Genomic DNA, 27851 nt, shown 5'->3' with positions numbered 1-27851 from the left:
CACACCTTAATTAAAAGCAAAATACAGCAGATGCTGGAAATCTGAAATAAAAACAAGAAATGTTGAAAATACTCAGCAGTTCTGGCAGCATCTGTGGAGAGAGAAGCAGAGTTAACATTTCAGGTCAGTGATCCTTCTTCAGAACTAGCAAATATTAGAAATGTAAAAGGTTATAAGCAAGTAAAGAGGGGGTGGGGCAAGAGATAACAAAGGAGAAGGTGTAAATAGGACAAGGTCACAGAATAGCTGACCAGAAGGTCGTGGAGCAAAGACAAACAATATGTTAATGGTGTGTTGAAAGACAAAGCATTAGTACAGATAGGGTGTTAACGGACTGAATATTGAACAGCCGCAAGTACAAACATGAAAAAAAACAATGGGTAAGCAAACTGAACAAACTAAGATGAAATAAAATAAAATAAATACAAAAAAAATTATAAAACAAAAAAGGGAAAAGAAAAAAAAACTAAAAATGAAAGTAAAATGGGGGCCAGTCAGGCTCTGAAATTATTGAACTCAATGTTCAGTCCGGCAGGCTGTAGTGTGCCTAATCGGTAGATGAGATGCTGTTCCTCGAGCTTGCGTTGATGTTCACTGGAACACTGCAGCAATCCCAGGACAGAGATGTGAGCATGAGAGCAGGGGGGAGTGTTGAAATGGCAAGCAACCGGAAGCTTGGGGTCCTGCTTGCGGAATGAGCGGAAGTGTTCCGCAAAGCGGTCACCCAGTCTGCGTTTGGTCTCCCCAATGTAGAGGAGACCACATTGTGAGCAGCAAATACAGTATACTACATTGAAAGAAGTACAAATAAATCACTGCTTCACCTGAAAGATGTGTTTGGGGCCTGGGAAAGTGAGGAGGAGGTGGTAAATGGGTAGGTATTACACCTCCTGCGTTTGCAGGTGAAGGTGCCATGGGAAGGGGACGAGGTGGTGGGGGTAATGGAGGAGTGGACCAGGGTGTCACAGAGGGAACGATCCCTTCGTGCTTACCCACTGTTTTTTTTTCATGTTTGTACTTGCAGCTGTTCAATTTTCATTATTAACATTAACACCCTATCTGGACTAATGCTTTGTCTTTCAACACACCATTAACATATTGTTTGCCTTTGCTCCACGACCTTCTGGTCAGCTATTCTGTGACCTTGTCCTAATTAAACCTTCTCCTTTGTTATCTCTTGCCCCACCCCCGCTTTACTTGCTTATAACCTTTTACATTTCTAATATTTGCTAGTTCTGAAGAAGGGTCACTGACCTGAAGTGTTAACTCTGCTTCTCTCTCCACAGATGCTGCCAGACCTGCTGAGTATTTCCAGCATTTCTTGTTTTTATTTCTGATCACACCTTACTTTATCTTATGCTCCGTACTTCTCTGTTTCTATTCCATGCTAATTTCCTTTCTCCCTCTTTCTAACCTGAAGCTGCAGACCTGCTAATTAGAATGCTAGAGCTAACAGCTTCAATATACTGGAAGACTATAACATCCATCACCAGAAGTGGCTCAGATGCACCACTCCTGATTGAGTTGGCAAAGTCCTGAAGGAAATATTTGCCAGAGTGGGCCTGCGGCAGGTGGAGAGATAACCAACACAAGGGAAAAAACCTACTTGTCCTCATCCTCGCCAAAATACTTGTCACAGATGCAGCTTTTCATGTTAGTCTTGGTAGGAGTGATCACCACACAGTCCTTGTGGAGACAAAGTCCTGTCCTCACACTAAGGATGCACTCCATTGTGTTATGTGGCACTGCCAGCATACTAAATGGGATAGATTCCGAATGGATCTAGCAGCTCAAAACTAGGCATCCATGAGGTGCTGTAGGCCATCAGCAGCAGCAGACTTGCAGTCAATTGCAATCTGTAACCTCATGGCCCAGCATATCCCTCACTTTACTCTTACCATCAAGCCAGGAGAACAGCCCATGCTTCAATAAGGAGTGAGAAGAGCATGCCAGGAGCAGCACCAGGCATAACTAAAAATAATTTGTCAATCTGGTGAAGCCACAACGCAGGACTACTTGCATGCTAAACAGCAGAAGCAGCATGCTACAGATGAAGCAAAGCGATCCCAAAACCTAAGATCAGATCAAATCTCTGCACTCTTGTCACATCCAGTCGTGAATGGTAGTGGACAATTAGCAACGAACTGGAGAAGGAAGCTCCATGAACATCCCCATCCTCAATTATGGTGGAGCCCAGTACACGAGTTCAAAAGATAAGGCTGAGGTATTTACAACAACCTTCAGCCAGAAATGCCAAATGGATGATCCATCTCGGCCTCCTCCTGAGGTTCCCAGCATCATAGATGTCTGTCTTCAGCCAAATTTGATTCACGCTACGTGACAGCAAGAAATGGCTCAGTGTACTGGCTACAACAAACGCTACGGGCCCTGACAACATCCCATTGGAGTGCTGAAGACTTGTTCTCCAGATCTAAACACACCCTTAGGCAAGCTGCTCCAGTACAGCTACAACACTGTGAAAAATTGCCCAGGTACGTCTTGTCCAGAAGAAGCAGGATAAATCCAAACTGGCCAATTACCACCCCATCAGTCTACTCTCAATCATCAGCAAAGTGATGGAAGGGGTCATTGACAGTGCCACCAAACAGCACTTACTCAGTAATAATATGCGCACTGATGCCCAGTTTGGATTCCATCAGGACCACTCAGCTTGTGATCTCATTACAGCCTTAGTCCAAACATGGACAAAACTGCTGAATTCCAGAGGCCAGAGTGTCTGCCCCGACATGAAGCATTTGACTGAGTGTGGCAGCACAATGGGAATCTGGGATAAAATCTCCACTGGTTGGAGTCATACCTAGCACAAAGGATGATGCTTGCGGTTGTTGGAGCCAATCATCTCAGCCCCAGGACATGGCTAGGCCCATCTTCAGCTGCTTCATCAATGACCTGTCCTCCAACATAAGGTCAATACTGAGGAAATTCACTGATGAGTACACAGTGTTCAGTTCCATTCGCAACTCCTCAGATAATGAAGTAGTCCGGGCCCGCCCCAATATTCAGCCTGAGCTGATAAGTGACAAGTAACATTCATGCCAGGCAATGATCACCTCCAACAAGAGAGAAAGTAACAATCCCTCACCAACAACTTCCTGGGGCGTACTATTGAACAGAAACTTAACTGGACAACCCAAATATACACTGTGGCTACCAGAGCATGTCAGAGGCTGGGATTTTTTCGGGGGTGGGTAACTCACTCCTGACTCCCTAAAGCCTGTCCACCATCTACAAGGCACAAGTCAGGAGCGTGATGGAATACACTCTACTTGCCTGGATGAGTGCAGCTCCAAAAACACTCAAGATGCTCAACACCATCCTGGCAAAGCAGCCTGCTTGATCGACACCCCATTCACTACCTTCAACATTCACTCCGTCTACCACCGGTGCACAGTGGCTGCAGTGTGTACCACCTACAAGATGCACTGCAGAAAGGCTTCTTCAACAGCACCTCCTGGACGCACAACCTCTGTCGCCTAGAAGGACAAGGCCACCAGGTGCATGGGAACACCACTACTTTCAGGTTCCGCTCCAAGTCACGCATTATCCTGACTTGTAAGCATATCGCCATTCCTTCATTGTTGCTGGGTCAAAATTCTGGGAATCTCTACCTAACAGGGAGTACCTTCACCACATGGACTGTAGCAATTCAAGAATGTGGCTCACCACCACCTTCTCAAGGGCAATTAGGAAAGGGCAATAAATGCTGGCTTTGCCATATCCCATGAAGGAATAAAAACATAGGATCCCATTTAACTATACAACCACTTGCTTGCCTTATAGGCTACTCTCTGTAATCATACTACACTTGATAGTATACTCTCACATCAGGACACATTTAATCTGGAGCAGGCACTGGCTGAGCTGTGGCTGAAGAAAACAAACAAAACCCAATAACTCCTGGTTAAATTGGATGATTCAGTTGAGTTACTACCTTGTGGTCATTGCTAGGCATTTGATAAAAGTGAGATCTCATTCTTTCCTATCTTGTTTTTTCTATCTTACTGATCTTTGTTTTATTATATGCTTCTTTCATCCCCAGTTTCCTCTTCTCCACCCAGAACTCATTGACGTCTGTTGTGGTATGATTCTATGACTACAGGCTGCCCTCCAGAATGTCACCCAAGTGGCCACGTTTTATGTAGACACTAAATTTTCGTCCTCCTCCTAATCCTCCTGCTTACCATTGCCTCAGACTTGTTCTGGGACTTGTACTGTGGCTTGGCTGCAGCATGTACTACCTAAAGGATGCACATCAGCAACTCACCATAGTTACTTTAAAAACATCTCCCTCCCCTCCAACCTTTACAAACAGGAAGGAGAAGAGCAGCAAGATTGTAGAATACCATTGCCTCGGAGACCCGACCGAAGTCACACGTCACCTTGACTTGGACATATATTGCTTTTCTTTCATGGGCCGGAATTTTACACCCTCCCATGGGAGTGGGCAGGAGGTGGGGGTGTAAAATTGTGTGGGACACAGGGGGTGCCATTTCCGTTGCCTTCCTGCCCCCACTGCAATTCTATGAGGCTCCTCTCACTGCCACTGGTATTTTACCCTGCGCCCCAGAGGGCTCCCCCAGCTGCACAAGCCACCCCAGCTGCAGTACCTCCCCCAGCCCTCCTGAACAACCCCCACCCCCCTCACCAGGGCCCAGCCGATTGTCCCCAGCAAGGCCAGAAACCTCACTCACTTTTATGGAGGCCGATGTCTACGGTCCTCTGCTGACTGGATGCAATCCCAGCAGTGGCCACCGCTCCCCCCACACCACCCCTCGCCACCAGCCCGCACTTTGTGTGGGGTGGGGGGGGGGCATAAAATTCCGGCCTATGAACGCATCCTCGCTGCTACCTTTGCCAATTTGATTTGTCCAATCGATATGAAGATTAAAATCATCCAGGATTATTGCAGTACCTTTCTTACAATCCCCAATTATTTTTTGATTTATACTCTGCCCTACAATGTAACTACTGTTCGGGGGCCTATAAACTACTTCCACCAGTGACTTCTTTCCTTTGCTATTTCTTATCTCCACCCAAACTGCTGCTACATTTTGATGTTCCGAGCCAAGATCATTTCTCACTACAGTACTGATCTCATCCTTTATTAACAGAGCTAACCCACCTCCTTTTTCTTTCTTCCTATCCTTCCAAAATGTCAAATACCCTTGGTTATTCAGTTCCCAGCCTTGGTCATCTTGCAACCATGTCTCTGTAACGGCTATCATATACCCATTTATTTCTATCTGTGCCATCAATTCATACATCTTGTTACGAATGCTGCATGCATTCAGATAAACAGTCTTTAATTCCATCATTTCAACATTTTTCCTTACTCTGACCTTATTTGCTGCTGCACTCATATGTTTGTATGCTCTTTTCCTTCCTCTCACACACTGGTTATCATTACCCTGCACCAGTGTCTTGTCCTTTCTCATTTACTTTCAAAATCTCTCCTCACATGAACCCTCCCCCCGTTATTATTTAATTTAAAGCTCTCTCTACAGCCCTCATTATATGACCCATCAGATCAATGGTTCCAGTACTGGATGCCAGTGCCCCAAGAATTGAATCTTATTTCTCCCACACCAATCTTTAAGCCATGCATTCAATTCTCTGATCTTATTTACCCTATGCCAATTTGCTCATGGCTCAGGTAATAAACTAGGGATTATTACCTTTGTGGTTCTGCTTTTTAATTTAGTCTCTAAGTGCTCAGACTCCCTCAGCAGAACCTCTTTCTTAGTCTTACCTATATCGCTGGTACCCACATGGACCACGACAATTGGATCCTTCCCACTCCAAGTTCCTCTCCAGCCTCGAGGAGATGTCCTTAACTCTGGCGCTGGGCAGGTAAGACAGCCTTTGGGACTCACGTTTTCAGCTGCACAGAACAGCTATCCTCCTAACTATACTGTCCCCTACTACTAATAAATTCCTTTTTACTCTCCCACTTGAATGGCCCCCTGCATCATGGTGCTGTGGCCAGTTTTCTCATCATCCCTGCTTTCATCCATTGCAAGAAGGTCGAACCTGTTGGACAAGTGAAGAGGCTGGGGCTCCTCCATTGCTACCTTCTGGATCAGCCAATTCATAACTGACTCTATCACACCTGGAATTTTCTTGGTTTGTATCACTCAGTCATACCCCAGGTGAACCTTTTATACATCGGGTCATCACATGTATAATCAGAACACTTTTTCATTGGAATGACTTAATCCATTTGGTACTGATATTATACCCCATCCAACTCTATTAACAGAATGTCAAGCAGGTATGAATGCATCTGCACTGATGTGAGTGAAAGATATCCTGAAGTCATTTATAATGCAGTGGAAAATAAGGATTACGTTACCTTCAGTACAATGGTTAACTCATTCCTCCAAAATTGCTTTGTGTGCTATTTTAACATGCTGTTAACCTGGTCACAATAAATGGTTAACCAGTTGTTTTTTGTTGTCTGGGCAGTAGAAATATGGGAAGAAAGATCTCATAAATGATTTGCACATGGAGTAACCTAAAAACCCTTCTAGGCACTAACCATTATACAATAAACAGCTGGAAGTTGTGTCTGATGCTCCACTGCTCTCAATCATTTAATATTAAGTTTGAATTCTGCATTCCAAATCCCCCATTTCCCCCCTTCTAGTGGCCAACTGTCACCCCCACTTGCCCCCAGTCATTGTTCTCGATCGTTAAACTGGGAATCCATATTTCAACATTGCTGTCTGACAGGATGATGGCTGCTGCAGAATGGGGCTGGTCACGTTTTCTGCTCATATACTGACATCTGGAAGATTCTACACTTCAATATTGAAATTTTTTTTGTTAATTATTGCCATCTAGCAAACCACCAATACATCAATCTCCAAACTCTGCATTCTTCTGATCAGTCCTTACTGCTTCCTCTTTTTCTTTCCTACCTCCCTACCTTGTGAAATGGAGTGTTTCACCCAGCAACAATGAAACCTGTACACCAATGGGGTGCAGAGTTCAGCTGCCTATCAGGGCTGATAAACAAAAATAAATTCGCTGAGAAAGGATCTCAACACCGTGCCACCTAATCTACTTGGGCCATCCTGCACAAACATGCAAATGAGAAAAATCTGAAAGGAGTACAGTTTCCTTTTGTAATAGGCCTCAGATCAGTAATGAAAGTTATGGGTTTGTATTTCCATCCCTTCCTGACTCATTCATCATCTGCCCCACATTTTAGCTGCACAGGGCCAGACAAGTAACAGAACAAGCGAAGAAACGTCCATCAAAAGAAGTCTAAATACTGGGACCTAATCCAACACCTCAATTTACTTTGGAAATGAGAAATCTTCATGGTGACCAATTGAAATGTTCAAGATTTTGCAAGGAATTGACAAAACTGATTTAGACCAATTGTTGACTAAGGGGAAGGGTTCAAAGTTATTCATGAAGTTGGGAATAAAGGGGAAATCAGATGGTACTTTTTCACCTAAGCGTAAGAGTAAGAGTTATAGAAGAAAGTAGTAGGGAAGGACATTGAGATAGACAGTATAAATAGGTTCAGGAGAAGATGCATTTCTGCAGAAAGAAGAATTAAGCAAGATATGATATAGTGAGAAGATGGTCAGCAGGGTTGATCTAGGATTATGGGATGTTCAATCTAATGTCCTTGTACAGTTATTTTTTTTAAAATCTTACCCTGTTGAAGACAAATGAAAATTCCTTCTTCCCTCCTACTTTAATGTTCTCTCCAATAATGAAGGAAGTAGTACCCAAGGTTTCATCCATCACATAATTAGCATCCATTAGAGTAATCTGTCAAGAAAATACATATCAAATTTTTCAAGCTCATCTGTACACAACAGAATACAGATAGGCCACATGCAAGCAACAGAACAAAGTAACTTCCCAATCTTTCCGACAGGACTGAATTCCTGATCCAAGCTCAAAATGTTCCCTCATTATTGGCTCCTCCCTTTTGTGATTTTTTTTTTAACCCTACTCCTGAAGGCACTGAACTATGATGACAGTAAAAATGCCACCTGTACTTTGCTCAAGTAGCCACTTTTCTTATGTGAGCCCTGAATGAGTTCAGGCAGGTTATTCACCCAAGAGCTCTACCCAATTGTATCCATATCTGACATCTACATTTCCAGCAAGAGTCGCTGAATACAAATCAAGAACAGAAACTCAACAAGATTATTTCACGCCTTAGCTCAAAGGTGAAAAAATTAGACCGTTAGACTGTTAATGACTGGATCAGAATATAATCCCAAAACAAAATTCTAGGAGAACATTATCAAAATGCTGAATACAATATGGGTGGCACAGTGGTGCAGTGGTTAGCACCGTAGCCTCACAGCTCCAGCGACCCAGGTTCGATTCTGGGTTGTGCCTGTGCGGAGTTTGCAAGTTCCCCCTGTGACTGCGTGGGTTTTTGCCGGGTGCTCCGGTTTCCTCCCACAGCCAAAGACTTGCAAGTTGATAGTTAAATTGGCCATTATAAATTGCCCCTAGTATAGTATATACCTAGTATAGGTAGGTGGTAGGGGAATTGAGGGAAGGTGGGGATGTGGTAGGAATATGGGATTAATGTAGGATTAGTATAAATGGGTGGTTGATGGTTGGCACAGACTCGCTGGGCCCAAGGGCCCGTTTCAGTGCTGTATCTCTAAATAAATAAATAAATATCAGAATGAAACCTAATGTGCAACAGGAGCCAGGGGGAATGCAGTTACTATATCAAGAACTGACACTAGTAACAATTTATACGTCAATTTTAACATCAAAGCAGTTTTCATAAGAGGGCTTGACTCTGGAAATTGGTGTTGGGCTAAACAGGTTAGGGAGGTGAACACATGGCTGAAGGAGTGGTGTGGTAAAGAGGGGTTCCATTTCATAGAATACAAACAGCAGTACTGGGCTAGGAAGAAACTGTACCATTGGGATGGGCTCCACCTGAACTGGGCTGGGACCAGGGTCCTAACAAAAAGGATAAATAGGGTTGTCACCAGGATTTTAAACTAGTAAATATGGGGGGAGGGCTCAGGTGGAAAAGGTATATAAATAATAGTTCCAAGCAAATGAAAAGAAAGAGTGCAAAGTAACGTTTCCTCTAAGCTATGTGGCTAAGCAGCAACCCAGAAGTTCCCACACAGGCTGAACACACGTCAGCCCGGTAAGATAACACGTGCGTGGCAACGCAAAAGAAAATTAAAGGGCCATGCACTTAAAATAAATTGCAGCACACAACAAAAAAAAAGGGGAACGTTGGAGTAGAGTAACAGTCAGAAAATGTGCCTGAGGCACTACAGATAAAGGGAAAACTAAAAGATATGAAGTGAATAAGCTGGGAGAGAGAAATAAATATATGAGTAAGACACTAGAGCAGAAGGACAGATTACAAATGTATGGAGTATAAGGAACAAATTAAGTGAATTGCAGGTGCAAATTCAACTTGCAGAGTATAACATGGCAGTCATTACTGAAACATGGCTGCAAGGCAGTCAGAACTAGGAACTATTTATAACAGGTAATAAAGTTTACAAGAAAGACAGGGAAAATGATAGAGGGGGACGAGCAGCCCTAATGACTAAGGATGAAATCACCTCAATGATAAGAGAGCGTATAATGAGAGAAAGGCAGACAGTGGAGACTTTATGGGCAGAATTACAAAATAGAAATGGATTTAAGGCTGTTGTGTATAGGCTTCCTGGTAGCAGCTGTGAAGTGTTAGATTGTATAGATACAGAGATTAGATAAGCATATAGCAAAACCAGAGTGGATTTAGTGGGGGATTTTAGCTTTAATATAGAATGGGATAAACAGACTAGCACATGTCAGAAAGGTAATGAATTTCATGAGTGTTTTCAGGAAAGTTTTCTGCAACAACAGGCTGGATTTTACCAGCCCTTTCGGGATAGACTGGGAGGTGCGAAAGTTGGCAAGATGGCCTGGGAAGGCAGCGGGTGGCATGCCTATCGTCTTCCCGCTGCCATGCCATCTTGCCAGCGGTAGGAAGACTCACAGATGGCCCACTGGCCCAGAGCCCAAATGACCCACTTAAGTGGCCAATTAAGGACCGCTTGCTGCCTCCACTGGCACTCAACTATCTGGCAGGTTCTGGTGTGGGGGGAGGGGGTGGGGGCGGTCTCCTTTTCAGGCACTCTTTGGCCTCCGCAGCAACAGCGCCATTTGCCCTCAGCAACTCCCTCCACCCCCTCGCCAGGGCCTGCCCAACTGTGAAGACGCACAGCCATTGATGTGCCCTCATCCTCCAGGTGCAGAAACAGCAGTGGCCATGCTCCCGGTCCTGTTGCTGAGGATGTTGAGCTGCTAGCCTCTGATTGGCCAGCAGCTGTCCTCAATAGGCACGGCCACCCTGGCAGCAGCCACTTAATTGGCTGTTGCCAAAAAGATGCGGCCTGGGATCCTGCTGACCGCTGAAGTGGGTTCAGCCCGTGCTTTTGGCCCCAGCAGCGGGACCTCTGCCACCACCACAAAATCCAGCTAATATTTCCGAGAACCAACGTGGGACAGGCCATATTAGATTTAGTCATGACAAATGAGCCAGATTTAATTAACAGGCTAATGGTGCGTTAACATTTCTCTAATAGCAATCATAATATGATCTAGTTCAATGTAGTGTTTGAAAGGGAGCCATGAGAAGCAGCTACTAAGATTCTAGATTTAGGTAAGGCTGATTTCAACAACATGAGATAGAAACTGTCCACAGTAAACTGTTAATGGGTAAAATGACAGAGGATCAGTGGGAGGTGTTCAAAAAAGGAATTTGATGGGTATAAACCGGTTCGATATCACATAAGGGGGAAAAGCTCTAGTTTCAAAAAGGACAGCCATGAGCAACTAAACAGGTAAGAGACAACATAAAACTTAAAAATAAATATACGAAAATGCAAAATAATAGCACAGATCCTGGCAAATGGGAAAGACACACAGAACAGCAAAAAGTGACAAAAAAATTAGTAAGAGCTACAAAAAGGAAACATGGAAAGGAACTCGTAAGGGATCTCAAAATCAACACAAAAAATGAGCATTACATTTGGAAAAAGGTGGTCAGAAGCAATATGGACCCCTTGAAAACTGATAATGGCGATACTGTCACTGAAAATAAGGCAATAACAGATATGCTGAATAATTTCTGGGTATTAGTATTTACAGTCAAGAAAGAGGTCAGCATGCCAGACATCTCAAGTAAAGTAATACTGAATCAGGGACAGGTACTTACCAAAATTAATGCAAACAAAATAACAGTAATTAAGAAAATCCCCAGGACTAGATAGTTTCCATCTCAGAATTTTAAAGGAAGTAGGCACGAACATTGCAGATGCCCTAACTAAAATGTTCCAAACTTCTCTAGATTTGGGAACTGTTCCTTTAGATTGGAAAGTTGCACATGTCACTTCAAAAAAATGAGAGAGAAAGCTGAATTATAGACCAGTTAGCCTAATATCTGTTGTCAGGAAAATACCAGAGTCTATAACTAAGGATAGGGCAACTATAGGGTGATCTTGAAACATTTTAGATGCTCGGAGAGAGCCAGCATGAATTTGTAAGAGTAGGTCACGCCTGAATCAACTTTTTGAAGACTTGACTAAAGTAGTGGACAGGGGAATGCCGATGGGATATTATTTATATGGACTTCCAGAAGGCATTTGATAAAGTCCCTCATAAGACGCTGTTAGATAAAGTTGAAGTTCATGGAATTGAAGGCAAATTATTGACCTGGTCAGGAAATTGGCTAAACGGCAGGAAACAGAGAGTAGAGATGATGGGCATATACTCTAATTGGCAGGATGAGAGTAGTGGTGTCCAGCACAAGTCTGTTTTGGGGCCTCAACTATTCTCTGCAGTATTAGGCTCTGAAATGGTTCATGTTGAGAAAGTACAAAGAATACCTCCCACCATGACAATATAAAAGATCACTTGTGACAGAGACTTAGAAGGAGATGCAGCTTGGCTTCAGAGAGTCACACAGACTGCTGTGAAGCTGTACATGCTTATAATGTAATAAACAGTTGATGTTCAAAGTACTGAAGACTAAGGCATCTCTCTAAACTAGACCAAGTATATTAAGGTGACAGTGCACAAACCAAACATACAACATTCACCATATTTATTAATGACTTAGATGACGAGATAGAAAGCCACATATTCAAATTTGCCGATGACACAAAAATAGGTGGCATTGTAAGCAGTCTAGATAGAAGCATAAAATAACAAAGAGATATTGATAGATTAAGGGAATGGCAAAAGTGTGGCAAATGGATTTCAATATAGGCAAATGTGAGGTTATCAACTTTGGACCTAAAAAGGATAGAAGAGTACTTGCTGAATGGTGAAAAGCTAGAAACAGTGGCGGACCAAGGAAACTTTGGGATCCAGTATATAGGTCATTAAAATGCCATGAACAAGTACAGAAAATAATCAAAAAGGTTAATGGAATGTTGTCCTTTATTTGTAGAGGACTAGAACAAATGGGGTTAGAAGTCATGCTTCAGCTATACAATGCCCTGGTTAGACCACAGCTGGAGCAGTTCTGGGCATTTTAGGAAGGATATAATGGCCTTGGAAGGAGTGCAGTGTAGATTCAATAGAATGATGCCTGAACTTCAAGGGTTAAATTGCAAAGAAAGATTAAACAAACTAGGGCTGCATTCCCTGAAAATTAGAAGGTTAAAGGGTGATTTGATTGAAATTTTCAAGATAGTAAAAGGGAACAGATAGTGTAGATTGGGAGCAACTATTTCCACTGGTTGGGGAGTCTAGGACCGGGGTCTTTAGAGACCTTTAGAGAGGGCTTTCAGGAGTGAGATTAGGAAACACATCTACACGCAAAAGGTGCCAGAAGTTTGAAACTCTCTCCAACAAATGGCAATAAATACTAGATCAATTAATAATTTTAAAACTAAGATTGATTTTTGTTCACCAAAGTTATTTAAGGATATGGGGCAAAGTCAGGTATTTGTAGTTAGATCACAGATGAGCCATGACCTCACTGAATGGTGGGACAGGCTTGAGGGGCTATATGGCCTATTCCTGTCCCTATGTCCCTGCATAAAGTGTCAAAATAGTTTTAAAATGTTAGTTTTAAAATGCTTTTCTAGTACTGAAAGGCAGGGACAGAAGCTCCTGGTGTAACTTCAATCAGAATGATGTCATGTTAAGAAGATAGCAATGATTTTGATATATCCTCACATCAAATATTTGTTAACTTACTTAGATCACGAAGATAATGTCCTTTCAAATGAGAAGGGCAAACAAAGCTGAAGCACTTGTACTCGTTCAAGATCTCTTAAATTTAACTTTCCACAAATGTTTGTGATATCTACATGCAACCTATTATCTTCCTAATATACTTCAATAATAATATATAAGGATGTAGAATTGAATATCCAAATTCAATTATTTAAATGAGGAATCTTTACCTCCATAATATTCCTCTCATTTGGGTCAAGAAGAAATTCAAATGTCTCATTCCATTCTGGGTTGACAACATTGTTAAGATATTTGGTCCGTTTTCGGCCCTCTGGCGCCGTGGCGATGAACAGTTCCACATAAGGGTCAGGAGTGTCAACTGAATAGACAGAACATAAAAAGTATCATTGCACAAAGATCCTTACCTCCAAAGCAACGTATCTCTGATCCCCAATCCCTTAGTTACAGTTCATTACTAAAGTGTGGGATACAGAAAACAAATTACATTTTCTAGAGTACATAATTTATATTTTTTAATTTTGGAGGAAATACTTAGGATGACAAACCTTGATGCTAGTGAATGGAATACTTTCCCTTTCAATTCTTTTTTGGGAATCTTCAGCTCATTAAATTTTGGAATATTAATGCTATCAATGAGAGGTGATCTCATTAAAACCTACAAAACACTTAAAGGGATAGACAGGGTAGATGCAGGTAAGATGTTTCCCTGGTTGGGGAGTCTAGAACCAGGTGACACAATTTTAAAATAAGGGGGAAGACACTTAGGACCGTGATGAGGAGAAGTTTCTTACTCAGAGGGTTGTGAATCTTTGGAATTCTCTACCCCAGAGGGCAGTGGAAGCCCAGTCATTGAGTATGTTTAAAGCAGAGATTGACAGATTTCTATATACCAATGACATAAAGGGATATGGGGATAATGTGGGAAAAAGGCATTGAGGTGGATGATCAGCCATGATTGTACTGATTGGCGGAGCAGACTCGATGGGCTGAATGGCCTACTCCTGCTCCTATGCTAGGAAATGGAACATTTTTTGACTTCTGCAAACCAATGAGTGCTCATAGGTCAGCCAGCCTGATAAAATGACCATTTTATCCCATTCTAAATGTGCACAATTTAAAAAGAACACTCATCACACTAAAGTAAATTGTTCCACTTCCCATTCCAGCCATTAGTTTGCCCTCGTTATAGCAGATTTCTAGTTTAGTACTAAATTGTGCCAGTGGTGCAGGATGGAACACTGTCACTTCTGATGGTCAACATCGATCAGGTATTCTTAGGATGGGAATTAACAAGCCTCACTTGCTTCCTCAACTCTGTTCCAAAAATGAGGAGCATCTAGGAGGAGGAGACTGGATAAGCATAGGCAGAACAACTTGACTGATATCAGAGAGGATGGTACCAGGGATGGGAGGAGGTGGTGAGGGGAGCACTACATGGCTCAAGGTGTCGTGTAAGCAGAGGTTTCCAGTGAGGAGATAGGGATAATAGTGAGAGGGCCCAATGTTATTCATAACACCACAAGAAATCAGAACATTCACCCCTTTGAACCTGCTCCATAATTCAATAAGATCATAGCTGATCTTACACAACTCCACCTTTCCACACTCTCTCCATATCCCTTGATTCCCTTAGTATCTAAAAATCTATTGATCTCTGTCTTAAAAGATACTGAAACGACTGAGCAGCCACAGCTCTTGGGAACAGAGAATGTCAAAGACTCACAACACACAAGTGAAGAAATTTCCCATCTCAGTACGAAATGGCTGGCTCATTATTTGGAGACTGTGACCCTTAGTCTGAGATGCTCCAGTCTCCCAGCATCTACCATGTCAAGCCTCTTAAGAATTTTATATGTTGCGATGAGATCACCTTTCATGGTGAAAAACATTAGACAGATAAATCACTGCTGTCTTCTACTCAGTGAACAACTTAAATTGTAAAATTATAAAGCTATGTGTGCACTTAATGTCCAACACACTACAGATCTCACACACTATCCAGTAAAAATTTCCATATCACATTTTTTTTTAAATGAAAAGAAACAAAGGCACAGACAAATTCTCCAGTTTAAAAAAACAAAGCCACATGTCTGCAGCCTCTTAATCTGAGCTCTGTAAAAACCCACTTAGTATTTAATTAACAGCAGTAGGCTCTGAATTGACCTATGAGCATAACTAGCGTTTGCTGAACAACAACTAGACTTCACATTCTTAAAGAGATATACCTACATTCAGCCAAAAAATAACTCATGGGGTCAGATATTAAGTGAAAGACGTAGGCCCTGACGTCTGGACTCTGGACGTCTGGACTGGAAGCGGATGAGGCTTCCATCGGAGCCATGTGCGGACGATCACATCAAGCAATCAAGCAGCAGCCAGCCAATTAAGCTGAATAAGGCATGGGGGCCACCCAATACAGTGGACGACAGTGGGGGAGGAGGAGGAGACACTGGTCTCAGATGACGTTGCAGCAAGTGATGATGCCGTATTTATTGGGCTTCCAGCCGTGCATTCAATGTTTCATTTCCAGGTATAAGGATTTCTTCAGGGGAGGAGGGCTGTAGAACAATGGCAAAAGGAAGACCCTTTAGTGATGCCTCCAGTTTTTCTTACTGGCTGCCCGGGAAAGGCTGTAAGTCCTCTTTCCCAAGGACGGGAGAAGGAGAGCTGGGTACCTGACCAAGCAAGCCTGGCTGCAGATAGGAGGAGGCGGCCAGCAGTCATGGGGGTCACACCAAGGACCTGGATTCAGTGCCACCAGTGGCTCAAGGGCCTCATCCGGGCAGTGAAAGTGAGTACCTCATAAACCCTTGGCATGTCAGAAGAGGGTGCATTGGGTGAAGAGACAGTGCCCACCCAGATGTGGACAAAGAGTCAGGGCATAAAGACAAGTTGCCTGAGGTATGGCAAAATGGCACTGAAAAGGAGCCTTTTGTCTCTGGAGACCCTCACGAAGTCCCTGGAAAGGGACGCGTGCAGGAGGCATCTGTGTGCCCCCATTGGTATCAGCTGAACTACCACCAGCATGTTTCTTGGGCTTGTCCCCCTGGGAGACCAACAGCATTCATCATTGTGTCTACAGAAGATGATAGTACACAATGGCAGAGAGCAAGCCAAGACTGGCAGTGGACTGCCGATTCTCCACGTCCTGAGCCCAATGGAGGAGGCGGCTTTGGAGCTGGAATGGCCGCAGGACAGATATTCCGTTGTGGACGGAGCAACAGGGACACATTCTCAAGACAGTGAGTAAAGACACCATGGGTGTATCAGCAGCGATGGAGCCATGCTCTGCTCATGAGGCATCCTGTACCAATATGGATCTCCAATGTAGGGGTGATTTCAATGTCGGGGGGGGGGGGGGGGCGGGGGGGAAGCCCTTGACTCTCCAATGTCTCTGTTCTCTCATGAAGGTCACATAGAACATCCACGAAGAGCCACTGAGCTACTCTCACATTGGTGGGTATCCACTTGCACTTCGATTCAGGCACACAGCAGGGATGTGCACAAGCAGCTGATGGAGGCTGTGGCAGCCTAGGCCTCCAGTAGTCAGAGGAGTGTGGCATCACAGGAAATGCTGTAGTGAGCAACATCCAGCAGAGATGCCAAAGGCTATGCGTGCCCAAGCAGATACGATGGAGGAGTCCATCCAGGCCATGAGTGCTGCACTGTCTCTGACTGGTACACAAGTGGTGTCCTCCATTGAGAGATTGGCTGCACTCCTGGAGAGCCACATCCAGAAAAGCATCAGTGTCTGCAGGATATTCGTGCAGACCTGCATACCGTCATCATGACCATAAGCTCAAAGCAGCAGTGGCAAAGCAATAGGGGGATAAGGCACCTGGAGTCACCACCAGGTCCTCTACCCTCTCATGTCAGCAGGGAAGCAGAAGTCTGCGTTATAGAGGAAGAGGAACGGCTGCCCCTGGTAGCTGTACACCCTTCTCAGTGCACTCCTGGTGCAGACTGCAGCTCCTTTGCCCCTTTGCCAGTGATGCCAAATCCTCCTTCATCCCTGATGACAGAGGGTGGTTCTGCTTCTGTGCAGAAGGCCCTCAAGGCCTCAGCATCCAGAGGACGACCACCAAGGTCATGGCTAGCAAGGTCTGCAGCCTGCCTGCACTTCAGCTGACAATGCAGGGGGAGCACTGTGTAGGAGTGCACCTAAAAGAATAAAGAAGAGCACCTAAAAGCATGGGGGATTCACAGGTGAATGTATAATGTAAATAGAAAGGGCAGCCTTTGGTGTCAGGGATAATAAAGATTATTTTCTTTTGCACAATATCTCCTTCCTCTTTTTTATGACCTTTGGTGCTTCATGTTAACCTTGCCTCTGTCAAGGGCCTCGAAGCAAGGGATTATGCTGTGAGGGATCAGGTCTGGAGCCTTGCCAGGTGAACGCTGTGCACCTGGGTGCCGAGTGAATGCCTCCTGAAGGAAGGAAGATAACAAGGCTGCATAAAGGTAAGTTTTTATTGGTCAATTTACAACTGGCAGTATGGATCAAAGGTAACATGAATGAGGACATTGTGAGCTTCCCTTGCACGTATCTTATGGCATCTTTCCTGTTGTCCCTGGGGTCCTTTATCTGGCGATATTTGGCCAGCTTCCTCCTCCGTATCCTTATCATTAGAGGAGGCAACATGTTCCTCCATATGTTCAATGTCTCCCCACTCTGTAGTGACAGGTTGTGCAGTGCAAAACGATACGCGAGACCCTCGCCAGGACATACAAAAGGGCTCCACCTGAATCTTATCTTCACAAATCAATGACCTGCTCAACTGCCACTCGCGTTGCCCCGTGGCAGGTGTTGTAACTTTCCTCCGCATCTGTGCGAGGTTCATCACAGATGTCAATAGCCATGTCCTCAGTGGGTTGCCCTCGTCTCCAAGGATCCATCCCTGAGGGCGTGTGGGGGGGCCGGAAAAGCTCTGGCACCTGGGGCTGCCTCAAAATGTAGGCATCGTGGCAACTTCCTGGGAAGCATGCACAGACCTCCAGGATCTGTTTACGTGGTCACAGACAAGTTGTACATTGAGGGAGTGGAAGCCCTCCCGTTGATGAAAGCCACTGCCTGGTGTGCAGGAGTCTTGATAGACACATGTATGCAGTTGATGACATCCTGCACCCGGGGGAATCCAGCGATGGCCTCAAACCTGATGGTCCTCTTGGCCCGAGTTGGGATCCGTGCAGAAGCACACATACTTACCAGCCCTCCTGAAAGGGGCATTGGTGACCTCCTTGATGCACCGATCGACCACTGACTGCGAGATCCCACACTTGTCCTCAGTAGATCCCTGGAATGATCCAGAGGCGTAGAAGTTCAGTGCAACATTGATCTTCAGCACCACTGGTATTGAATTTCCACCAAATCCCCTGGGTCCAGTTTGCCTTGCATCATAGCACAGAGGTCAATACCAGCCTGCCTGCAGAGGCAGAGTCTTAGTTGGCACTGCCTCTCGGACATCTGTAGGTAGCTGAACCTTGACCAGTAGACCCTCTCTAGAGGGTAGCTTCTCCTGTGTGGAGGAGGCTGCTGGCTTTCCCCTCTGCTCCCTTCTCCACCTTCTGGAGGCTGATGTTGACCTTCCTGTGGTCTCACAGGTCAATGCTGCTGCTGATGCCTGGACCTCCCTCCCGCTCTGCTGCACCTCCTCCACAATGGAACCCCCAAAGCCTGGATGAATGAGGCACATGATAGGTGGCATCTCCCTCAGAGCAAGGCCTTCACTGCCAACAAACCCTCCCCCCCCCCACACTTGTCACTTGTCTGATGAGATGGCACTTGCCCATTGAACCCTGTATGGCACCCCTACAGTACTGGCACTTTTGCCTCCACTCGTCAGATGATTTCCCGATGCCCTCCCTTCTCCAAGCTGCCTGGCTGTTGATGCTGCCTCTCTCCATGGCCTCCCTTTGCAGCCAGCAATGAGCTCCTGCCTCTAGGTGAGGCTCTGAAGCCCTGTGATTCCAGAGAACTGGTAATATAATATAAAACCAAGAATAAAACCTCTGTCAATAGGCCTCTTAACTACCTTAACTGCCCGCCCGCCGCGTCGATGTCAGTTCTCCCGGTTTGCTGCCATCTAAAACATCGGGATGGGACATCACGAAGTCGGACTTCTGGTCCAACGTCTCCCGCCCTGATTTATTGCCCCACCCCACCTCCATTCCCATTCCCAAAGCAGATAAAATTCTACCCATAGTGTTTTACAAGGTATAATGTTTTTCTTGCCAAACAGTGTATCCTCTGACCTACCAATACCAGCGCCACAGATGATTTCCTAGCATTATAGAAATGATACATCTGGCACTCATTTACAGCCAAGCTCAAATATCTGTGTCACACATAAAGTGCAAAAAGATCAAAAGGCTTTCATTTGACACGAATGTGGCACAGGAGCCAGAATGTTTATAATTTGCAAATCATGAAGACAAGGTGGCAATGGCAAGCCTCGAGAATAATTAGATTTTGCCCAATGTTTACTTAATAGCAATTAAACATTGTAGTCTTAACAGGACACTCCTTGCCTTGGCAGCAGAATAATACATTCTGCACTACATAGCTTTAAATTATCCTTATAAAATGACATCACCTGACACTATTAGGGTCATAGTGAATGGACAGTCCATTTTAAATATGCCCTATTTTCTTTACCATGGACTTCCATCAGCCCATTTTGAGCTTCTGGCATGGACCAATTTCAACCCCACTGTGCACAATGCCACTGAAGATTCAATAATTGTACTTTTTTTGTATCAGCATGAGAGCTAATGAATTCATCATGATCAATGATATGCAGGAGACTGACTGCGCAAGGGAATTGAAATGATCCACACAAATGAAATGGCGATTCCTAAAGCATGCTGAACTAAGGGCGGCACAGTGGCGCAGTGGTTAGCACCGCAGCCTCACAGCTCCAGCGACCCAGGTTCAATTCTGGGTACTGCCTGTGTGGAGTTTTCAAGTTCTCCCTGTGTCTGCGTGGGTTTCCTCCGGGTGCTCCGGTTTCCTCCCACATGCCAAAAACTTGCTGGTTGATAGGTTAATTGGCCATTATAAATTGCCCCTAGTATAGGTAGGTGGTAGGGAAATATAGGGACAGGTGGGGATGTGGTAGGAATATGGAATTAGTGTAGGATTAGTATAAATGGGTGGTTGATGGTCGGCACAGACTCGGTGGGCCGAAGGGCCTGTTTCAGTGCTGTATCTCTAAAACAAAAAACTAAAACTAATGATAGGCAATAAGGCATTGTTGGGTTGTCGGCAGTGACCTTTGAGTCATCTTACTATTTAAATGAAAGCATTTCAAAAACAGTCAGGATACACTGATGGGGGTAAGACCAAAAAGTAACCTGTTGTTCACTAATTAATACTTTTGTAAGGTCTGCAGATTAAAAGTGAATAGGGCAAGAGAAGTACCATTTGCTATTGCCACCATCTATGGTGCTACTGGCTAGTCCGGGCATACAAAAAGTATATTGAATTAAATAACAACAATCAATGTTGGCACAATAATGTGACACAATAAATGTAGATCTGGTAAAGAACAGAATCTTAAAGGGGCATTCTCTTGAAGAAAAACTGTCTGGCAAACCTTTTTGTTTTGGTTAGGAAGGAAGAAGTGTTTGAAGATCTTTTGCAACTTGACAGTGTCATGTGCAAGTGATGGGAGAATGGGGTTTAACACTTGTACCATGTGATTATCAATAAAGAAAAGTTTGGCAAAACATTTTAAAACACATTGAATATAGTTGCAGTTTTTAAAAAGAGATTTGGTTTCTTCCTCCCTTTCTCTGTCTGTCTTCCTCTTTGTATACTCAATACAACTGTTTTTGGATTGAGAAATCCTAAATGAATCTTTTGTCATGCTCTATACACCACCACTTCTTGATACAGCCAGTCTGCAATTATTTGGATTCTTTCAGCAATGTAATTTGAACATCTGGTACACTTAACAAAAACATACTCTTAACAGATGGCACTTCCAACAATGAACTGTTCGCTCCAGCCAAACCGCAGTAAAGGATTAACTTTAAAGAGTAATAAGAAAAACTGCAAAGTCGCAAAAGCTGTACTAACACCAGATAATACTGGAAGTGCAGAACTTGGTTAGTATTTGAAGGAAAAAAATTAGATTGAATGCAATCAAGGTGAACTGTTAATCTATTTTACAGATGATAACAGGCCTGCTGTGCATTGCCATCATACTGGTTTTCATTCCAGAACTAGAAATATCTAGCACACTGAGAATTAAACAAATAGACGTACAAATTCAGGAAACTGTATTTAAAGACACTTTTGCTTTAGCAGGTTTTGCAGTTCCTGTTTGGGGACAGCAACATCAGTGCATTAGTTTCCCCTTCATACATTCAGCATTGAAATCCAATGTCTGTACCTGTACAGGGTTCCGCTGTGCAATGAAGAGACTTGTGTTCAATTTGTCAGAAGATGGGCCTCAGTTCAATGGCAGATATATAGATCCACTTTTCTGAGTGGCTACAAGGCTGTGGACTTGACATTTTGCTTATTTATACTTAGGACTGCAGTTGACAGGTGAGAGCTTGTGTCTGCCATTGGTTTCAGTTCTCCATTGCAAGTGTTATGACCGGGTGAGGAAGGGGTCTCAGGCTCCCCTCTTGCCCCTTTGCTGGTTTGGCCGTAACAGAGTTTATCTTTTAAAACACAGTGATTTTAGCTTACCACCTCAGTAAGTCTTTGCTCACTGCTCTCTAATTGTAAATTGCAAATGAACCAATCAGCCAGGTTTTCTTAGGTTTAAACAAGAAAGATGGAAGTTTATTAGTCTTATCACTCTAACTTGGTTAAAACTACTAAAATACACGATGCAACGATGCTAGCACTCATACAAGAGAAACACACACACACACACAAATAGATGCAGTGGGGAAGAAAGAATTGCAGGAGCGTTGAAGTAGAGTTGACAATAAATGGAATTCAATTACTGTCTTTTATCTTTGATGTAATATCCTCAATTGAAGTCAAGACCTTGGAGTTCTCACTGAGCCTGGTGCACAATTCCAGACTTACTTCTCTGGTACCAGAAGAGCAAAGAGGGGTTTCAATTGTCTCCTTGATGATCGCCTGTAAAGTTCTGTAGTCTGAGGCTTATGCTCCACCGCGGTTTCCCCTGGGACTTTGCTGGAGAGAGAGACAGAGAGAGAGCGCGAGAGGTCTTCCTTCTGCCAGCCCTGTTGCAGACTCTTTCCTTTCTGTTCAAATTGCAGTCTGTTCCCTTCTGTGTGGCACAATTCAAAAAGACCCCAGCCTGACCAGCAGGTAGGTTATGTGATCCTCTCTGTGTGAAAACAGCAGCTTCTGGGAGGGTTGTTGACTTCAAAGTTTTCCAGACACACTCAGTGAGGGTTGAAGTACTGGCTGTTACACAGACAAAGAAGGTTGATTATGACTATTGCCCAGACCAATCTTGTGAACTGAATCAATGCGTACTCCCATTGTCTCTCTATTCAGCTGTCTCTCAGAATGCAAACGTGCAACCGTGTTTTCAGCTGCTCAGCTCTGTTGTTTTATTTTAAAATAAGTTATGTGCAATGTCCAGTAAAAAAGGTTCAGGTAGTGTCCTATATGATAAAATTAATATGTTTCCATTTGGCAGGTGTGATTTCTATCGCACAAGGCTCTAATTGTGTTTTTTGTCATAAGGCAAATACCTTGTTCTTTAGAACTTGTGAATAAGTTCCTCCAGTTGTGCTGCTTTTGAGGATAAAACTTATCTTTCAGGAAGAATGGCCACCAGCAATACGCCTCCAAACCAATAAAGGCACCATAAACTTTGCTTCAATATCCTAATAGTGTGTTCAACGCTTTTCATGGTGGTCTCCATAACTGTTACTTTACCTGGGCTGCTCAGTCATGGTGGGTTTGCGGAGTGGTGTTATTAGCTGTATGTGCAGTGACTAGCCCTTGTCCCCAAGCAGCCATTCTTTGACATTCTGCGAAGGGTGAACAAGTATGTGTGGGGTGAGGGGGATGGATGGATGTTTCAGGATGAAGTCATCATGGTAACCACCTGCAAACCTGGCACAGACTTGCACAATCCTTCTGTGGCAATCACAGACCAGCTGTACATCTCTGGAGCGAAAGCCTTTCCTGTTCCCTGAAGCTCCTAGCTAGCGTGATGGCTACATGAATGCAGACTATTATGCCCTGGTTATGGTACTGAGCTAGTAATTCAGAGACCTAAACCAATAAGCCAGAGGACGCGAGATCAAATTCCACCACAGCTGTTTAAGAATTTGAATTCAGTTAAAAACAATCTGGAAATAAATAGAGCTGGTGCTAGTAAATGTGACCATGATACTGTTGGATTGTTATAAAAATCCAAATACTTCACATGTTTTTTAGGGAAGGAAATCTGCCATCTTTACTCATTCAGGCTTATATGTGACTCGAGTTCCACCCCAATGTGGTTAACTCTTAATTGCAGCTTAAAATGGCCTAGTGAGCCACTCAGCTGTATCCAAATGTTAAGATAGCAGCAGTCCAGGAACAGGGCTCAACATCACTTTTCCAAAATAACTAGGGATGGATGATAAAATTTAGCTATTCAAATTAACCAGTTTAGAATGAGAGGATGCGGCTGAATTAATGTGATCCAAACTGAACCCGACATCTCACTCCTATTTTTCTGCCCCAATCCAGTTCTTAGACTGGTTGCTAAAAAATTAAACTGTGATTTTTCATGAGAACTGTTAGGGGGAGAAGACTGTGGATCACGTTGTTAAAATGCCTGAATTAATTTCAGAAACAAGGACAAGGTGTTTTCACTTCAGACAATTAACAGAATCATTAACATCGGCTGGAATTTTATGCCCACCACCCCCCCCCCCCCCCCACAGGAGTGGGCTGGAGGCGGGGAGGGCGTAAAATTGAGTGGGTGGCAGGGGGTGCCATTCCCGATGCTTTCCCACCCCTGCTGCAATTTTACCAGGGGCGGCGGCGGCAAGAAACAGCCTGCCCTCCCCAGGCCAATCAAGACCCTTAAGTGGCCAATTAACTGCCATCTAAGGGCCTCCTCCTGCCGCTGCTGGTATTTTACCCCCTTGCCTCGCCAGGGCGTGGCCGATTTTTGGGGCTTTGCCGGAGACACTTATCTGTCTTCCGGGGCTGATGTCCACGATCCTGCAGTTGGCTGGGTGCAGTCCCAGCAGTGGCCATCGCTTCCGGTGGTGCTGCTGGGACTGAGAGCTGCTGGCTTGCTGATTAGCCAGCAGTTCTTGGAGGCTGGACTTCCTGCCTCAAGGAGGTAGAAATCCTACCCAAGTCAAATTAAGGGCTTGGGCCACGTAAAATCCTAACATAGCTCCCAGGACCGGCCGAGGCGGGCTCACCCCTGACTTTTTGGCCAGTGGGCGGGACCTCCCGCCCAACGTAAAATTCTGGCTATTGTCCTATTCCTCACGATAGCAATGAAAATCAGCCTCAAGTTACCAACCACTGGCAGTTAGATCTGTGGCACAGACAAAGCCTCACCATGCTCTAACCCTGAATAGTGGTTATAAGCTTAGAACACAAAAGATCTCCAATTCAGGATCACAGCAAGGCTGGATCACATCTCCTTGACCACTTGCCTTTTCCTGATCACTGGATCCCTCTCAACAGTATCTTGTTCAAGGGACATCTTTTTTCTCTTTTGCTTTTCTCCTGTTCTTAAGATAGTGGCTCATATTAGACTATGATTCTAATAAGGATGGTGTCCAATTCAAATGGTTATTTATTATGAGGCAGGTTGTGAGGAGCTGCACAGGCATGACTGATGCTTTAGTGCTGTTGATATGAGTGAGGAATCGCAGACAGAACATGAGGCAACTCCTTACTCTTCTTTGAATAGTGCCATGAGATCATTTATGTCAACCTGAATAACTGGGCCTCAGTTTAACACAGCAGCATCCAGTCTTTTCGCAATGGGGGGAGGGGGCACATTACAATTTTTGTCCCACATAGGGGGCCGGTGAGCAAATTTCAGAAAGATAAAAGGCATTAAAAAATTATCTTACTATTAATCAAAACAACAAATGTACATTTTTGTGAAGAAGCTTTAAATGAGAAGACTAATTTATTGACTTACTTTCTCGTCACTATGTTGAACACTGATTTAGTGCATACCCAGCATTGTTTTTGCATGCATAAGTAGTCAATGTCTGCCCGCACACTTGATGTAGCGGTGTGGAATATTCTGGATAGATGTCAATCTGTCAGGAGACATCTTGATCTCTCTCTCCCCCCTCCCCCCCCGTGTTCTCTCTGTGTATCTCTCCTCAAACTCTCTCTGTGCGTCTCTCTCCCCCCTCCCCTCTCTGTCTCTCTCACCCCTGCACTCTCTGTGTTTCCCTTGCTCAGTGTTCCCTGCTCCCGCAGCAGCCATACCCACCCGAATACTTACCATGCCTGTTATATTTAAGTTGGGGCAATTGGAGGTGGGCACCTGCCCAGTGTGCAGGATACAGGACATTTACTGAACCACGTGAAAACAGCAGGGGCAGCTGATCTCAGGGCGCCTGCACCGCATTCCACTAATCAGCACTAACCCCACTTGGGCAGCCCATGTCAGTGACAGCAAATGACCTTTCACAGATAGGGGTCTCTCGCCCGTCAGATGCAGGTCCCAGCTACCCCCTCTGTCTGACATACTGGGGAGCCATCAATCTAAGCCAAGCCATGGGCAGTTTGGTGGGCCAGATGGAAACTTTCAGTGGGCTGGATTCTGGCCCACGTGCCGTATGTTGGATAACTCTGGTTTCACACTTCATCCAAATGGCATGACCTCCAACAATATAGTGCTCTGTCGGTACTACATTCAAGTGCAGCCTACATTATGTGCTGAAGTCCTGGTGTGAGCCTTAAACCCCAAGCCTTCTGACTCAGAGGTGAGAATGCTGAGCTAAACTAACTAACTAACGTATTACCACTATGGGTTAATTTGATACTTGGGGAAATACACTTTCACAGCACAAGGACCTTAGCTAGGATTTTGCATACATCAAATTTGCATGGAAGTGGATTTGAATATACTCCAAAAATAAATACTTCAAAAAGAATGAGCAGCAGGCTTGTGTCCTCGGGTTTACCTGTGACAACCATAGCACTAACTCATGTAACCAAATCGCCAAGGCTGTTTCTGATGACAGAAGCAGTTGTTCGCTCATGTACAATCTTTGTATTTCTAGTTAGGAGTCCAAACAAGGAAAAGGTCAAGGCGCAGCACCATAAAAAATGTCTGGTGCTTTGTAAACATGTGCAGAGATTGGACCTCTATTACTGCAGTTGCCTATAGTGACAGATGTTTTAGTGGAACATGGTCACCTTCATAGCAGCCCATGCATTTCAAAACACTTTAAATACTGACATTTATGCCTGGTTTAGAAGTTTTAAATAAATTAGGATCCAAATGTATATCCAGTTTAAATCAACTCCTGAGTTGTTTGCAAACTGCTGCAAGTCAGCCAACTTAACCTCCTAAAGTCCAGCATCAGCACAATGTACACGTGAACAAAATATGTTGCACAGACTTTTCAGGATGTCAGCCACCCAGAATGACTGTGAAGGTAATAGGTGTTAAACAAAGCTTTCACCTTTGTGCTGGAATTCATTTTCAAGTAATGATGGGGAAGAGTGGGAGAAGACTGAGGACATCTTGTGACAAAGTGGGAACTTGTTACATGATTTTTTTTTTAAATAGCAGGTGCTTCTTCTTCAGTAAACCTCAAGATTTAAAAAACAGCAGGAGATTTTCCATTTGCATAGTTTGCAAGATTGTTGATCAGGAAATTTGTTGAGATAAAAGTTCCACTGTTCTCTGTATGAATGGCAATGCATACTCAGATGCTTAAAACCTAAACAAGGTATCTTTAGCTACTCATCAGGATTCCACAGGACATTTGAGCACATGTGATTGACAGCACTGCCTTGAAAGGGAATAACCTACACAGAATGTATAGATTCTGTGAGATAAAGGTGGCCAAGCGCTGAGTGCATGTGACTCATGTTTATCATCATATCCCTAAAAAGGTGGACAAGGACCAGGACACAGCCCTGTGTAGTATCCGAAAACAGGCTGGCCTTTTTTCCACTATTAGCCTCGTACTGCAGCTTTCTCCAGTCAGAAAAGCAACATGAGTTTATTGTATCCACAATTCTTTATCAGATGTCACAGAAAATTAAAAAGCTTCTGAAGTGATCATTTCTTTACGATGTGCTCTCTGACGATTTACTGCTATAAAGATCTAGTCATTGCACTTACATAAAACAGAGAATAATTAATCATCTAACAATTAGTCTGTTGTGAACAATATCTATACAAACAATGCATATGGAAAACAAACTGAGATTCCTACAGACCAGGCATGTTCAGTAGACAGATATTTGACTTCAAACAATTCTTTACCTTAAATCAGGTTCTGTGAAGCTGACGCCCGGAGTAATCAGCTAACTCCCTACAGGTTATTACAGAATCCCATAAACAACAAAAAGCCCAAAAGCAAGATATGCAACATATGGATCAACATTTGGTCATGTCAGGCACATCCCAAGGGCTTGACAGGGCAATTCCTAGGATTGGAGTCTCACTGGGTACTGTAAC

General features: G+C 44.0%; 1 protein-coding gene across 1 annotated transcript in view; it reads right to left on the bottom strand.

Moving 5' to 3' along the window:
• Nucleotides 1–27851, bottom strand: part of LOC137372919 (cytosolic phospholipase A2-like) — a 170760-nt gene that overhangs the window by 85635 nt on the left and 57274 nt on the right. The window contains exons 4-5 of the mRNA XM_068037390.1: nt 13443–13591; nt 7693–7809 (exon numbers count right to left, since the gene is read on the bottom strand). Coding sequence (XP_067893491.1) covers nt 7693–7809; nt 13443–13591 — 266 coding nt within the window. The remainder of the gene's footprint in view (nt 1–7692; nt 7810–13442; nt 13592–27851) is intronic.

Source organism: Heterodontus francisci, chromosome 8 (genome assembly GCF_036365525.1).
Source record: "Heterodontus francisci isolate sHetFra1 chromosome 8, sHetFra1.hap1, whole genome shotgun sequence".
NCBI lineage: Eukaryota > Metazoa > Chordata > Chondrichthyes > Heterodontiformes > Heterodontidae > Heterodontus > Heterodontus francisci.
Note: the sequence above shows the minus strand (reverse complement) of the source record. Positions and strands in the feature narration are given on the sequence as shown.